At 34.7% G+C, this 17903-nt stretch overlaps 1 protein-coding gene across 2 annotated transcripts in view; it reads right to left on the reverse strand.

Moving 5' to 3' along the window:
• ANKRD28 (ankyrin repeat domain 28) overlaps positions 1-17903 on the reverse strand; it is a 79415-nt gene that overhangs the window by 14902 nt on the left and 46610 nt on the right. For both annotated transcript variants that reach the window (XM_074900488.1, XM_074900489.1), the window contains exons 9-17: positions 13416-13494; positions 12859-12973; positions 12351-12433; positions 9943-10006; positions 8574-8642; positions 6872-7012; positions 2601-2712; positions 1947-1973; positions 998-1072 (exon numbers count right to left, since the gene is read on the reverse strand). In XM_074900488.1, the coding sequence (XP_074756589.1) occupies positions 998-1072; positions 1947-1973; positions 2601-2712; positions 6872-7012; positions 8574-8642; positions 9943-10006; positions 12351-12433; positions 12859-12973; positions 13416-13494 (765 nt within the window). The remainder of the gene's footprint in view (positions 1-997; positions 1073-1946; positions 1974-2600; positions 2713-6871; positions 7013-8573; positions 8643-9942; positions 10007-12350; positions 12434-12858; positions 12974-13415; positions 13495-17903) is intronic.

Genomic DNA, 17903 nt, shown 5'->3' on the forward strand with positions numbered 1-17903 from the left:
ATACTGCACATTTCATTGCTTTATGTTATTGTTACATCACCCTCAGATTATTTCAAGTGAGGAACATATGCAAATAACTAATTCCTATTAGGTTTTTAATAAAATATTTTAAAAAGAAGCAGCCAGTAAAATTTGTAAGTTAAAAGAATACATTACAAATAGATACAGTTAACATAGCTGGTAAAATAGAAGGGACTTAGGCAATGAAACAGTTAAGAGATCAGAACAGATACACAAGGATAAGAGAATAATAGCATAGAGAATACTCTGTAGGTATGTCAAGATGAAAAACATCTACAACTACGGTTTTATAACTTCCATAATAAATTTTCCATGTATACTCATGGACACATAACCTCTGCCCCCAGACAAAACTAATTTCCAGGAACAATCTCTTCTAACTGCTTTCATTTACCAGTATTACAGATTACTTTTTACTTTGGCCATATATACATATATATACACACACATGCACACACATACACACTGTGTGAGACTTAGGCTACTTTCAGAAAGTACATTGTGGTTTTTCAATTGCTGGAAGTCCAGTGAAAAGATGAAAGCTACATACTGAGCTAGTTACTCTGTATTTTGAGTATATTTGTATAGACAGTTTCATCAGGTTCTGTACTAAACTACTCTTTGTGCATATCTTTCTTAAAGTATTAAAGGACAAAATTCCTCGCACTAAACAATGATGAGGGTAAGCAATGATGATGGTAAAAAAAGTCACATTATGTATAGGACAATTCTTAATTAGTATAAATTGTAACATAATTGTAACGAGAAGTTTCCAAATGAAAGTAGTTTCATGAACCAAGTCTCAAGTGAAATGCAAAAACTGCCCTGTATAGCTCATTCAGGAATATTAGTACGTATTTTTTGTGTTTCATTTATTGTTATTGACCTATTTTAAAAAAATCCAGAACGAATAAACCTATGTCAACAACTGTTTGCAATCGGATGAGGTATCATCGCTAAAGAATGCAATACTTACAGCTAAATGCAGAGGACTTATAGGTGCTCTGTTGTCTGAATCATTCAGCATGTCAGTACCTGATGTTTCCATTAGCTTATCAAAGAGAGAAAATCAGAATGAGTGCAACAACCTCTCACCTTTGAAAACATTCAGCAATAATTGCTACAGTTTCCAGTATACAGATTGAAAAAGGAAAGAAAAATAGGAAAAACAATACAGGATTACAGTTTCCTTAAGAATTCCAGATCTCCTTCAACCTTTTAAAGAGTTTTGAACTGCAATGACTGCAACCCCTACCCCATATTCATTTCCCAAGCACAGCTGTTGCAATTATTATTCTTCCTGAAGCAGCCACATGAAATAATATAGATGAAATGCACACAAAAGGAAGACAAGGACACGTGAGAATAGTTGTAGTAGGAAAAAACACCCCTCCACCAAACAAGTAAACATTTAGATTTGGTGAAAAGTCAGCAAGAAAACAATATGAAAAGCCAGAAGGCATGATTAATTTCTCAGAACAAACATTCCCCAAAGAGAAGAAATGGATGCAAAAAGGCACAAGCATTGTAAAACAGGATTAAAATACCTTTGTATATACATTTCTGTTTGTTACTTTCAGATGTGTTCTAAAGTTTTAATTCTGGCTCTTTTTCAAGACCAAATTTAATTTATTACACTAGTGAAATAAAAACATTCAAAGCATTTGAAGAACACCAAATACATTCAGATCACTGAGTTTTAATTATTGCACTTCTATATGGTCACACAAATGTTTAAGAAAAAAACGGTTAATAAGTAATTTTATATTTTTAAATTCTAAATTGCAAATTAATCCAAATTGTGATTGAATTAAATAATACATCTATGCATTAAACAAATGGTTGAATAAGCCGTATTTTTAAAATTACACGTTCCCCTTTGCTGTACAGTAATACTGTAATGGTGAGAAATAATACACACTTACAACATCTAGAGGCGTTTCGCTGGCAATCTGCAATTAAAAACAGTCAGAATTCATGTTTGAATACATTTGAATATAAAAGTATCATTTGTATAAACACACTAAGTTGTATAAAACAGAGAAGTTAAAATTAGCATATCAAATAACACACATTTTTGCAAAGGGATTAATAAAAATCTACCTGAGGCTTTATCTAAAATTCCATTATGTGGACGTTACAGTAACTATATGAACTATTTTAAAAGGCACCCCTACTTTACAGGTTTTCCCTACTTTTTAACTTGCTCCTTCAGACGACATTTGTGAAATTTCTTAAGACTTCTCAGTGGGATAATCTGTGGTTATTTTATTTCAGCCCTCAGGAAAAAAATTAGCAGTGTATTCTAAGTTAAGAAACAAAACGAGTATACCACATCCTCAACCAGTTACCTCAATCTCAGAATGTATTATTATTAATTTAAACCAGTATCTAGCAATTTAGCTCTTCACCTTGCCCCCTTTTAAGAGTAGCAAGTGCTTAAATTTTTATCCTCAGAGGGACTGAAAATCACTATTGACCTTACAGATGAAGAACCAAGGCTGAGGAATCCCCTGGTCTCTGCACCCTGCCCTGTAAGAGCAGCTGTTACAGCATTCATCTACAGTACGTTTTCTTACCAATTCAAGACATAAGCGATGACCGTAAGCAGCTGAATAATGAACTGCGTTGTATCCTTGTTTGTCTCGGATCCCCGGATTGGCATCGTTTCTTAGCAAGTATTCCAGGCACCTATTTAAATTGACATATGCAACCATGTATCTAAATGTTGAATTTCAACTTTATGCTAAGCAATAAATCGTTCCAATTTAATTGAAAAATAGAATACAGCACACAGGAACACTGATTTAATGTACAATATTAGCTCGGACTAGAGAACACCTAACTCCAAGTGTTTAGGTCAATCACAAAGCTTCCAAAATTTGAAAGAATCCTTCTCTGCAGACGTCCTGCATCCTCTCAATTATCTGACTTGGTTAAAACTAGTATTTCATGGCTATTTTTCTCCTAGTTAATACAACTGCAGTTACCTCTGTTAATATAAATGATGACTATTGTTGTACATTTTTCTGTACAGGTACCACCTCCCGTACTTAATACAGAAGGAAGAAAACTAATAGCTGAGTTCTTCATGGTATGTATTCAGGAGTCACACATACATACACTTCCATTACCAGACTTCTATTGATTTGGCATGCTTATATCCTACCACTCCTTTCATTACACAAAGTTACAAGGCAGAACATGATCAGCACATTTCAACTCCTGATACGCAGCCAGAAGGATGAAAAATAGGGTATTAAAGTCAGCTCCCTCTCCCTAATTTTCTGTGTTTAAGAGACTCCATGCATGTGCACTAAACAATTTCAACCAATAACTCTACTTATTCCTAATTTTATGTTGTCTATCATTTCAGCATCATTCTGCAAAGTCACCATCATGATCCTGAACTTGCTGGTGAAGCCATTTGGTTTTCTGAAGTGTACAGCAGGTCACGATCCCTTCTCTCTGGGAATTATGAAATACTTCTCCTTTATCAGTTAAATAAAATGCATGTGAAGCTTAAAAAAAGTATTATGTCAAATCCAGCTTGGATTCCTTAGCACAGTTTATCTAAAGCTCTCAAAGATAAGTAGTGACAAACAGGCCAGTTGGATACACTGACTTCACATTTATCTCATGGAAAACGGTTTGGTAGAAAGTTAAAGGAAATTTCAACATCTCTAGTTGTATAATATGGCTATGCTGTGATGTCATGTGAAAAACTTGCAGTAGGATATGGCAGGTTTAGATTTGAGAGGCAGGAATCCTAACATGACCTCCGATCAACACCGTGAAGAGTAGAAACTTGATCATTCAAAACCCTGGAGAATATTCAAACCTTCAAGAAATACAGGCAGAAATCCTACAAAAGCAGCCATCTCCTGAGGGAAGACAGCATGACCTTGCAACATCAGAATTCTTTGTAAGTTCTTTCAAGGAAGGGCCTGAAGTCAGCAGATGGAACAGTGAGAGTTCATCATCTGAAGGAAATCCAGTACCAGCTGTGATGAAATGGAAACACATTTCAACATGAGTAAGGCAGCTGTACTGGGTCAAGGGCCCAGTAACCTCATGTGCAACAACAGCAATTTGCTGAAGACCTGATATTTGCTTTTCCAGACAAAGGCAGAAATTATCAAACCAGGTGAGTGAAGATGAAATGGGCAAAAAGCCACAGGAAAAACTATGAACAAGGAATCATCTAATTACAAAGTACTCTGTCTTATTACAAAGTTAAGAAGAACAGGAGCCATACCAATGTGCACTCTCACTTTCATCATTTTGTGCCCAGCATAAAGGAGAGAAGGACATAGGTAGGTAGTGAAAAAGGTCAAAATTCTCCAGGTTTAAATAACAACATATGTAACACAAGATGTAAGTAACTTTGCAAGTTCAATGTATCTAATAAAAAGCTACCAGTAAAGCACATCTATGATTTTAACCAACTGATTAGGGTTTTATTTGGCCAGTAAACAAATGCCTGGATTTCATTAATGGCAACTGCGCTTGCATGGGTTTTTTTGAATTGAAATGGGATGAGATTTCTGAGAACTCAAAGACAAGACAATCTGTCCCATCAAGTGAGAATTACTGTCCCTAGATTTTATTTGCCCAATCATCTAACTTACTTTATTAATTTTAATCAATTATTTTGTACTGCCATTCATGACTCATTAATAAATGTTAAATATCACTGGTCTGAGCTATCTAAGTTTTTATACTTGTGTACTTTCTATATTTGCGTGCTCACAAAACCCACAATATACTAAATATACCACAGGAAGCAAAGTCAACTAGAAATCCTTGATATCCATTCTTTCCAATGCAAAATAGGTAATTATTTTTGCTGTTTCTTCTCATTCAGGAAAGATTAATTTTACATCTTTTGCCTACTTAACTGTTCTTAACAGGCCTCTTTAAAAGGAGATTAATCAAACTTCCTGAAAGCCCAGATAAGTTTAATTTATTTCCCATTCGTTTATTGGTGTACCGTCTATGAAATAATTGAACATAGAAAGAGCGTGGTTTTTTCCTCCTCTGAGATGCTGATTATTTTATCTCATTCTGCAATCATGGTTCTGTCTCTAGTCTTGTCAAAATGAGGCTTACTGATGTTTGTTTCCGATCAGCACTTGTTAAAGAAAGACTTCCAAACAGGAACAAACCGGAAAATAATTTTCAACAAAGACATCCTTGTCCCTAAAATCTGTCTTTAAAGATGTCTGAACAAAGACTCTGAAAATGAACAGAAATATCTTTGGAATTTCTATATAGATAATTTCCTGACTACTTTTTTTTCCCCAGGCTTTATATTCCAACTCAGTAATCATTTTTAGCTTCATTCCTATTTTGAATATGAGCTGAGCAGTACTGGTTTTCCAGCTGTTACTAATCATCTTCCTGCATCAATATAAAAAGCTTCTCCTCAGGACATTCTGCTTTGCAGCCTGTCTTCCAGAGAGCCAACTGTTAATCAGAAGGGCAATATCATGTGGATTCTGGAGACGATTCTTTGAGTTATCTCCCAAAGCTCTGCCATACTGCCATCATCATTCTTGCTCGTGCCTTTTATAAGACAGATGGCAAAACGATGTCATCTGAAGAACCATTATAGTTTGGAGCTTTTCAGAGCAACTGTGAAGCTAAAATTAATCCTAGATCAACTTATAAGAGGGCAATTAAAGTAAAATTATCTCAGCAAACTCCAGCAGGGATTGAAAGTATATTTAAAAAGCAGCAGCAAATTTTCATTTTGAAATTTGGCCTTACATTAAAAAAAGGCATGTACTTTTAAGTATTAAATGCCCATGAAGGTATTCTTTATTTATCCTTCAAAACCCAATCTGTAAGTTATGTGTCACCTTGTTCCTATTACTACCTCATATTTTAAAAAGTGCTGTATTAAAATAAGATGATATGGCACTAAGCAGCATTCATCCAGTGAAGATGTCTCTGTATGCATTTGAAATGTGATGCTGCACACCAGCTTGTTTTGACCCGTGGATCCGAGTGTGTGCTCATACAAGTGGCATCTTCTCAAGCCTCCTCAATATACACAATGTCTGGAGCTTAAGTAACCTCATCAATTTTGTGCCATCTATATAAGCTTTATATGTAAGCATTTAAGTCATAAATAACTATGTTAAATATAACCATTAGTGACAAAATAAACACATACAAGAGACATTTGTGGATTTATGAAAGTTAACTGGATGCATTTCATTAATAAAAGCATAACTACTTCACAAAAATTTACACTAAAAAGAGATAGAGTTATAATGCCAAACATGAACAGTTTAATCAAACACCAAAAGGATAAAGCATCTTATATTGAAATGTCAAGTTAACTTTTATCCTACAGGCCTACTTCTACCCTGCCAGCCTTCTGTAACTCACAGTCTAGTTATTTTCTAGTGTATTTCTGACTAACTACAGATTTTTGGGCAACATTAAGAACCTTCCACAAAACACACCATTCTTTATCAGAAATTGATTTTAAAGCAAAATGACCCCACTGCTCACAACTGTCATAATAATCCCCCCAAATTATATTTACTCAACAACTACACAGCAGGTGCAATTAAAAACTATTCCAAATGAATTCTGAATTAGAACATCTGCGTTATAAGACATTACCAAAAAAATTACAATGCACTTCACTATTGCTCGTTTTTCTCAGGAAATTTGTTGCATAAAATATTTTATATACAATGAACAATCCGCTGTCAAGTTTAATCTTTAAGAATATGAAAAATGCATTTGGCAAATGTGAAGGCAGAACATACATGAAATTCACAGCTCAGATGTTTCTAAGGAGAAAGGCTTTAGTATAAAGCATGCAACTTACTTTCCATCTGTGTCTGATGCAGCTGCATAGTGCAGAGGTGTACAACCCCTCTCATCAAGGTCATTCACACTAGCTCCAGAGCCCACAAGGGCAAACAGGCACTGATAATTACAATTGGCAGCAGCATAATGGAGTGGAGTTCTTTAGTACACATTTAAATAAAAAGTACAATGGTAAATAACAGCAAAATAATAGAGACAGAAAAAGCAAAATAAAATTAAACTTAAATCCTCCTTACATTTTTTTAACAAGTATTTGTGGTGAAGAATGCATCACTACAATACTAAAAAATGGGGCCATTTTCTAGGGGTCATTTAATAACACAGAACAGTATCTAGGGAATCTATTTGTCAGTCACAATATGCACAAACTTTGTATTAAGGGAAGCTTTATATTAATCTTCTTGTGCAAACATATAGAGGAAAATTAAGCTTACGTTAGAAATACTATTTTTAGTTAAGTAATTTCAAGCCACATGGAAAAATATGGACAAATCTGAAAACTGCACAGCAACTAAAGGTCAAAATAAAATACAACTAAGAACTAGATGTTTTCAACAAACAGATCAGAATTTTGTCTAGGAGAGGCAAGCATTATTTATTTAACTATACTAACAAAACAAAGGTATTGTTAAAGAAAACTTTTAAAAATATACCATGTCTTCTTATAACAAAACTGTGAAATATTAGTATTGATATACAATTTCAGAGGATATTTATTCCAACTTCAAATACATAAACACTTCTCTAAATAAACCAGTTCAGATAAAATTTCAAAAGCACCAAGATGACTCAGAATTCCATTTTCTATTTTTAAAAAGAGAATGCTACTATAAATATCTCAATTTTGAGAAGACAGTCAGGCACTTTAAAGTGTCCTACCTCTTCCCTCTCTTTAAAAATGACTTTTTTCCCCATTTCTCTCCATGTTAAACTATTTTAATCTTTTCCCTCCCCTGAAATAATTGCTCTATATAACATGCATGTTAAACCAAAACACAAACCAACAAAACCCCCCAACTTTCAATGACAAAAGTTGTGACAGATAGTTATTCCTTTCTCAGGCAAAAATGGAAGCAAAATACAACTTTGCATCCATAACATTCTCCTCAAGTCCTTCTCCTGCTGTTCACATCCTGAAAAATCATTATTTTCCATGATGTGATGTGAGATTTTACACAAGTACTGATCATGCCATCTAAACTTAAATAATCCTCTACTAAAAATAGAAATTAATGTCATTCCAAAAGAGTTCAGAGCACAAACAAGGAAACAGAAAGGGATGGATACAATGAAAGGAAAAAGGTGAAGCAGTTATAATAAAATAATGTTTTTTTAAATAAAAAAGCTTAGATATAGCAACAGATTTATCGGTTTGACTAATACATTATTTGGGAAACATCACTAATGTCCTTGTATGAGAGCAAGTTAAGCTCATTAGATCCTTGTTTTAAGCTAAAAAGATTCATTAATTAAAAATCACAGTTGAATACGGAAGTCTTTAAAAACAAGACTAAAGACCTACTTAACAAACACAACAAACAAAATGTTTGCAACTGTCAATAACATATAAAGAAGCATAGTTTACTATGTATTTACATTGCATCTTAAAAACATTTAATCTGGAACACAAAGACTTGCCCACATAGTGACGATAAAACTTTTAAGAGTCCTTTACAATATAGAAATCTGGAATGCCTTACCTCCCAAATCTGTCCTTTTTGTTGAAGTCTGCACCAGTATTTAGCAGAAGATTTAGACACTCCAAATTCCTATTAAATTAATTCAATAATACTTGTGATTGCAAATTTTATTTCCTTAATACTGGCCTCTGCAAATTTCAGAGCCGCTACACATACACATCTCATATTATTTTTAATGGAACTGAACTGTCATATGAAAAATCAGATAAATATATTTTTGTATGCAAAATAGATTTCATAATTGCAGGATCAAATCAAGAAAGAATATAAATTTCAACTCCATATTTATAAATTTTATTGGTATCAAACGCCATGCATAAAGCACATAAACATTAACCTAATTCAATAGAAATTTCAATTCTTTAAAGCAAGCAAACAGTAACACTTGCATGTCACATGCTTTTTGCTACCAGGATTCCAAGACAGAGGCAAATTTTTTCTGTTCATTTTTTAAGGCGAAATATAAGTTGCAAAATAAATATTTTACTTTCTAGTGTAATTCATTTTCAATACAATATGACCATCATAATAGATGTAGAATACTGCTTATTGTTTAAACACTATCTTAGAAACTTTCCTAAACTGGAGATGAATGAGGGAATGTATCACAAATTATGTGTTTTTATATGAAAAGATAGCATTTTAACCTTAATAATTTGCAACAAGAATGTATCTATCAAGTATCTTTTGACTTAGAATGATTATTTAACGGTATTACTTAACATTGAAACAGAAAAATGAAAGTATCAGTATAATGGAGTTCTTGTGTCCCACAAAGTGTATCATGAAATTTATTACCCAATTCTTCCAGGCAACTTTGAGTAGCTGCTATAGAAAACCTACAATACAATAACAATAATCAATATGGATCACAACTCAAGTGATGAGCAAGTAGTTCTGATTGCTTCATCCACCTAAATTCTGGAATTTAATTATGGCTTTTTATTTAGTTAGATTGATCTTTTGTTATGGATTTGGAAAAAACGTATTTCCCAAAGTTGCTTGTTCTCTACCTCATGTCCTACAGTGATCTTGGCTGGTCATGCCATCCTTGAATGTTGTAAATGCTAAGAATTGTATCACCATCAATGGGAATTCAAAATAAAATTCAGTTCATCCCCAAGCAGAAACCTAAGGTAAGGCTAATGATACTTGGACACTGTACTCCAATTACTACTTATTGAGCTGAATATTTAATTTCTTTTTATTTGTAGATAGAATCCATCTTGAAATTATTTTCATGTTTACATAAATTCCAAGGGGAGAGGGCAGGAAAATCACAGAGAGGAAATAATAAAAAAAGAACAGGAATGATCAGCAATTGAAAAAAGAACACTAAATATGAAAGCATGAATGCTTTTTTACATACCCTCCAGCTGCAGCTGCATGAAGACAAGTCCTGCCAAAGTCATCTGGTGTGTCAATGTCAAAACCTACAACAAGGATTTTGTAAAATCATTACGTAACAAGACCTTACACAAAACTGCGCTCATCTACTCTTAAGAGAAATGTTTCCTGAGCAAACTGAACAGCTATTTGCAAAAAAGCACTTAAGCACTGAATATTCACTTCATTTGAAACACATCCTTGCTATTTGTAATATTTTGACAAACAAGTGTTCCATTAAAACTGAAAGGGATAAAGTAAAAGACAATTAGCTGCCCTCAGGCAAGAGCCTATATTCTTTCCTATATATTTGCCTGCCAATGTTTCTTTGTAATTTAGTATTGAATATCATATGTACGAAGGTAACAGGAAAATTTAAGAATATGCTAGAATTTATCAGGGTTATGCAGAGATTATTATTTTTTTAATAAAGAGGGGGATGTCAGCATCACTAAATCCAAAAGCTTCTTAAATTTCATCCTTGAGTTTAGTCCCACAGAAAGAACTCTGTTAAGCTGGAGTGAAGGCTGGAAATAGAAGTTACTTACACAGGAGCCCTTTAAAGAACACTGTAGTTTTTTTTCTCAAAATGTGTAAACTATGGAACTTCAAATTTGAGATCACAAACTTTAACTGTGCAATTCCACATCTAACCATATACTTTGACATGAAGATCACTATTTAAATCAAGTTTCAAAGTTAAATTTTTGGTGTGAGAAAACTACTATATCCTCGTAAGAGTCTTACTCATGTGTAACAAATCTTGCTCATTAAATCTTCAGTACTTTTGCCTGGGAATGCAATTTTTTTTCCTTCCTTTTTAAGAACTGTTCAACAACGATAAATAGTGAACAACACAGGATGCGCTATTTAAGAGTACTACTGTTTTCCTACTCCATATCCCGCAAAACACAGGTTTTTGTATGTACCACTACGTTCTTCTCCCATTTAAATAGGCAGTAATACACAGCAAACAAGACATGTTATCAATCTGATGTGAAAATGCCTTTCCACAACCCCAGGTTGCTTGTTTAACACCACTAACTACTTAAATGCCATTCAGTACTGGGGCAAGGCAGAGATGATTTTTTTTCTTTTTTTTAAGGTCTGCACATGAATATTCATGAATTAAAAAATCAGAAATTCTTAATTTACATAAATGACTCTTCCCAAAACCAAAAGGCACATCGTCTGCAGATACTGACTCCCACACCAAGAGCATGTACTAACATAGCTAATAAGCTGTTAGCAGTATCTAGTCTTTTCAGTCCTTATCTGCTCCAGGCTAGATTTACATTCGAGTTTGCTCAACTCATGTAAAAGTCACAGAAACCACTTGCAAGTCTTCCACAGGCATTCCTTTGCCAGACAATCTCCAATAAGGGCATAGCCAGCACAGCACCATGTGCAGAAAGGAGAAAGAGCCAGAGTATTCCTCATTTTGAATGCATCCAACTGAAATACAGTCAACTATAGGACAGTTCTTTTCTGGAGCAAATCCTTGCAAGCTTGTCCATGACAGGACAGTGAATAAAAAGCCTTACCGCTGGTAGCTTTAGTTATACTCCTTTAGTTCTTCTCCCAGGCTTCCCTAGCAGACAATACAGAGCTGAGGAAACAACTTCTTATTCTTCCCCCACTCTCTGCCACCCACTTTTGTTTTTTCAAAAAACATGAAAGTGCCTTCAGATTAATGTAGGACCATTTAGTTTATTCTTCTTCTGTTCCTGAAGCTTCCACAATCCTTCAGACAAATCTACTTTCTCAGAATTGCAATGGTTCAGAGATCAGAATTCACACCAGACCAGACTCTGGACAAGGGAAGTAATAACCTTACAACCCTCCACAACTTCATGGAGGAATCAAACAATGAAAGCAAAGCTCAGTTTGGGTTGCATTTAAATAACAGTAAATCACCAAAGCAACAGTTTCTTAATGTAGCAGTCCACAGAGTCTCCAGAGCTATTAGGGGACCACTTCAGGAACAGATAGGATCTGAATTAAGCTAAAGACATCATGGAAGGGACATGAAGGATTATCCATGAATTCATTAAATAGAATGTCAGTCTTTCCCCCTGAAGTTGCATTATGGTCTGAACCAATCATCCCACCCCTATGGACAACTGAACATACACAAACCCAACATTTAAAAAGTTATAGATGCATTATTTCAATTTGGATTTTTTTTTTTTTTTTAAAAATTACTTCTGTAAAAGTTTGCATTCACCTTATCTATGGACTGTCCATTAAAAATAACAAGCACTGGCCCCAAGCTACTAGTAAACTATAAAGATTTTTATGCATTACTAAATTAAGCCTTAATTAAAAGCTATTCTATGGAATAAAAAGTGAAGTACAAAGCAGTCGTAAGATTTTTAAAGAGTATCCTACCTGATGAGAGGAGCTTTCTGCAGCAGTCTGAAAATCCACTTAATGCTGCCAAATGGAGAGGAAACATCCCATGTATACCCCGCCTAAGATACACCATAATCAGGTATCACAGTTTCATTACAATTAACATAAAACAAACATGATTGTGTGCCATAGTGCACGTGCATGGTGGGTTCAGCAAAACACCTAATTAGAATACTGAGCCTTAGGAAAACTTCACATATTAAATGCTTTCTTACAAGACAGCAGGAAGCATTAAGTCAGTGCAACATCCTATTATAACTTTCAGAGCTTTTACTTCAAATCCGTTAGAAGAAAACCTATTTCTCTTTCTTTCTGTACAGATTACAATGTACCAAGTAGCAACTTAAAAGTACAGTACAGAATAATACACAAAGTAGTTCCTATTTCAAGTTGAAGACAATATTAAAAAATACTAGTCTTGTTATCATAATAAATACATTTCTAAATTCTCTCAGCTTGCATTCATGTCGGTAAAGTTACCTACTTTGCAGTGTCAGCACCACTCGTAATCAAAGTGTTGATTAATAGCTCATGACCATATCTAGCTGCTATGTGCAAAGGAGTATTTCCATTCTTATCTTCACAGTCTATTTCAGCTCCTGTAACAAAAAGCAATTACTAAGTAAGATTATATGTAGGCATACAGACACTTTTGTTAGAAGAACAGCACTGATGATAATTTAAACATCAATAATTAACTGTCCACAAATGACTACTTTGGATTTAAACTCTGTACAGCTTTCAGAGGTATTTAGCATTAATAATAAGAACAGAGAGAAATCTTTTATTATGTAACCATATGGGACACCCCTTCTGCAACTTGGGCAATGGAAGAGAAATCAATAGATTTTCCTGCATTCTGAAAAATAATCAGTTCTTCAGTGTAGCTTACCAAACTTTAGAACCAGATATGCTCCACCATTAACTGAGCTACTACTTCTTTAGGTATAAAAAAAAATTCAGCACACATCAATACAGGAGTAGGAAAATATTCATAACACTGGAAAGCTGCTGACAAAACTACTCCCTCCCCCTTTTTACCATTCTGAATGATGGTTTGAGATCTTGAAAATCTACCATGGATTGCTGTCATGTGCAAAGGTGTTTTCCCATCTTTACTCTGGAAAAGAAAAAAAATCCCAGTGTTTACTTATAGCCAGTAACACTAATCCACCAGAACTGACAGAAAATAAAGGACATTCTTTTACTTTATTCTCTCCGCTCTACTTCCTCCTTTAAATTGTTTCTATGCACTTTTGCAAGAGGGATGCTGTCAGTGACAAGTCAGCATGACATGGCAAGCTTTTCAAAAGAGCTGCTCTTAATCACTCTTCCAGCTGTGACAACTCAGTGATGCCCATCACTCACTCACTCACAGTTATGCCTTTAGGATAATCACTCTCAAGAGGATGATGACAGCACACAACTTTAACAACAAGCCTTCAGCCAACTCTTCCCCTGCCCGAGTCTAAACCTAAACAACGCTTCTTTAAATTAAGTTTGCTTCTTGAAAGAAAATATCTGTATTTACTATAGCTGTTTACACATTATATTAGAAGACATTACATTAAAAAGCTCATGCGTTTCATGGAAATTTCCATAAAGTGATATTTGTAAGCAATTTATCATAAAGCACAAGTAATCCTAGGGTAAAACTATTCAACTATACTTGGTATTATACATTTGACACACATACCAAGTATGCAAACTTAGTCATTCACCAGTAAAGATGTCCTTCAAGTAGGCCAACAGTAATGCATAAGAGAATTTCAATTTTTAACAGCACTATGTCAATGCACTTATAAAATATTTTTTTCTGTCATTATTACTTTATGATGATTTTTATTCCCCCTGTACTTTATCATAGGTAATGGGAAAGCTTTACCGCAGAAAAAAGTTCCTACAAATGCACACAAAAAATTGCAAACAACACTCGCAGAAAATAAAAGCACTCTTGGATGCACATGCATACTACATCTTTAAATATTAAACACCGTCTTTGAAGAACAGGAATTGTTCACAAAATGCTAAGTTAAAAAAGACGAAGATGGTAGGGGGAACATATGATATGAACATATGCATTGAAATATCACAAACTGCTGTTATGTGCAAGTGTCTTCCGAGCTTTATTCTTCCTTTGGAACTAAACAGCAAAGCTTCTATGGATGTGTTACTGAAAGTCTGCTAGAGACCCTTTTAGACAGAGTTGGATGTGGAATTTTTAGTTGTGTCACTGCACAAAGCAGCATACACCACTTAGAACAATGCAATTATGGGAAACACTGTCTTCTCATACCTAGACTGAAAGAAATAAAACACTTGATAATGACAGCCAAGTTATCTCCAAATGTTTCAGCTGGTAATTTTGTTGACCATAACCAATCCAAAAGACACATCCACATATCCATAGCAATGCAAAGAAATACAGAAAATTGAGTTGAAATCCACTTGAGGAATTGAACGATTGACTTTACTTCTGTCATTGGAGGCCTTAAGAAAAGGCCAAATAAACACATCATAAGCAACAACTTCCCTAAACAATCTCAATGTCTCCCTTTCATCTTTCTCCCCACAGTTTAGTTCTACTTTATCCAGCTATTAATCACAGTATCATAGAATTGTATAGGTGGAAAAGACCTTGAGGATCATCCAGTCCAATCATCAATCCAACATTAACAGTTCCCAACTACACCATATCCCTCAGCACTAAGTCAACCCTACTCTTAAACACCTCCAGGGATGGGACTCCACCACCTCCTCCATTCCAACACCCAACACCACATTCTGTAAAGAAATGCTTCCTAATATCTAGTCTAATACTCTGTGTCCAATTATTTTCTTCTTTTAAAACAACTGTTACATGCCTGATGCCTCCCTCACTTATCTCCTCCTTTAAACAATTAAAGAAAAATGATCATGTAAAATCATTCAGTTGGATGAGTGACCAAAAGCTGCCTTGATAATCAACATTCTAAATTTTAAAAGGGGAAACTTTGAGAATGTAAGGAAATAAGTTAGTGAAGTAACAGACAAAAGAATTTAAAGGTTCAGATAAAGAAGCCTGCAACCTCACTGGCTCAGATATGCTAAATCTGTATCTCAAAGGAAGTCTAATGAAGAGTAACAAGATGAAGCAGAAAAAAGTAGATCTAAGTCTCACTAAGCACGTTAAAAAAATACCTTACAAGGACACAGGAGTAACTTAAGGTGACAGTATCAGAAACTAAGGAACATGGTGGTCAAGTGAGAACCCTCACAAGACAACTTGAGTAAGATCTTGCAAAGGATAGCAAAATGAGCTACAAAATCATTTTCCAGTTGTAAATAGAAAGCCACAGTACAATCAACAACAGATTTTCAGATTTACTCTGCTCAAATTTACTTAAAAATGCACTTGATGTAGATTTCCAAGACAATGGATTTGATTATCCGCAGTGTCTCTCTCTAGTCTAAGAGTCTCAGGTTCCTTTGCAACCCAGGAATAACATAACATGCAATTGTGTATCAACATATAAACATAGAACACGTACAAAATTAAATGAAGGTGATAATTTCCATGTTGAAACTGAACTGCTAGCTATAGGATTGCATTCAGAATTCCCTTCTCAGACATTGTCACTAGGGAAGGATATACAGAATCAGAACCAGTATCCAAAGAGTTCTTCAAGCAATGAACAGAAAAACTCTATTTAACAAAGTACTGTTCCCCAAGATGCCAGGAAGAAAGGAGTATCTTCAAAACTTTTGATTCACTTTCCTTTTTTTATGCCTTTAAGGTCTTCTATCTAAATATTAAGTTAACTACAGCTGTCTGATTTTACAAGATCAGATAGGATCAGAGCACATGACAGAATAGCTATGGGCTAACAATAACTTCTGGTCTTCACTGAAACTCAATCAAGTGTGGTAATAGGAGAGAAATCACCCAGATCTCCTCTATTACTAGAGAAAACATTTCTGTGAAATACTTAAGATCATATGAAGTTTTTACAAACAGTAATTGCTATTAGACAGAAAGAATTAACACACAGTACAAGGTGTTCTATCATGTGATTACTTGGATATTAACTGTACTCAGACTACTGAGCTTTACTGAGGGTCAGGGGGAATGTGGGTCTATCACATCCCAGCATTCCTCGAAGTGAAATCTGCCCCTAGCAATAATCCTTATGTTCTAGTATCACCAATGGCAGTAAAATACTTTTTCTATTTAGGTCACTGAATTTTCAAGCAGCAAAGGAGCCCATGAAACAATCAATACTGTCCCATTACGTACTCATTTCAACATGTTCTTCCATGAACGGAAATCCTGAATAGTGAGGAGAGTGTGCTGCAGTAAGGAGCAATACTTAACAGTATTCACTCACTGTTCTACAGTACTATAGGGACAGTGACAAGGCTACAAAAACAAGTATAAAATGATGTCCTTTGCCTACAGAGGTCATAAAAAGCATATAATGTATTTCTACCATTCCATTTTTCCTGCTACATATTCCCTTCTTGAGATGAGGCCAGCATTCACAGATATGCATAAGCCTTAACAGTATTTCTCTTTTGCTCTTCCCACTCGGTCACCCTCGGCAGAAAGTGCTCTAATACTACCATTTAGTCTGTACCTAGACCACCATCCATACCCACTCTGTTACCTCCAAAACCACAGAAACAGTTGCATATGGGAGGGAACTACTGAATCAGATTACACAAGCAATATAATTCTGATGAAAAATTCTAAGAACTGCTTTGAACTTCAGCCTCAGGATTTGGAAACTGAACAAGCTTGGTCTAATAAATACTTAGTAGGAATGCTCTAAAAGCATCCCATTTTAGCTCTACAAATTATTCTTAGCTACACATCATACTCTAATGCAATTTCCCTTTGCTATTTTTTAGGGATTCTTCTTCTGATTAAATCCAATTTTTATCCTTATAGGTCTTTCCAGAGAAGCAGAAGTTGACTCGGAAACGATTTTCTTTTGTCTCAGGTCTTACTTTTCAAAGTGCAACTGGTAGGTTTTCATATAAAAAATAAGGCTGTTTACACCTTCAAGTGCAAGTTCACAGTCCAAATTCAGGCATACTGGTATAAATCCACAGAAATGCTATTAACAGAATTACAATAGAGACACATGTTGGTATGGCAACAGGATAAATGCTGTTTTCAAGCTGTAATTGCTTAAAATCCCTACACAACCCTACTTCACTTTGCACTGAACAGTTTTGATAGTTACCAAATCAACACATTTTAATTACAGCCAACCTATAGCAAAAGCTACTAACCCTTTCCACTGTAAAGACATTTTCTTCTGAAACAGGCCAACTTCAGTAGCCAAATCTTTACTGAGCTCTTAGACTTCAGCTGAAATTCTCAACTCTGATACATTTCAGGCTGCATTTCCCAGACTCATCACTATCATATTTCAGAAAAAATAATTCTGTTATTTCAGAGCAAATTTAAGAGAAAACCTGAGTTTACCCATACTAGATATTCTAAGAATTTTTTACTTTTAAAGTTACAGAAATGAACAAATT

Source organism: Athene noctua, chromosome 2 (assembly GCF_965140245.1).
Source record: "Athene noctua chromosome 2, bAthNoc1.hap1.1, whole genome shotgun sequence".
In the NCBI taxonomy this organism is placed as follows: domain Eukaryota; kingdom Metazoa; phylum Chordata; class Aves; order Strigiformes; family Strigidae; genus Athene; species Athene noctua.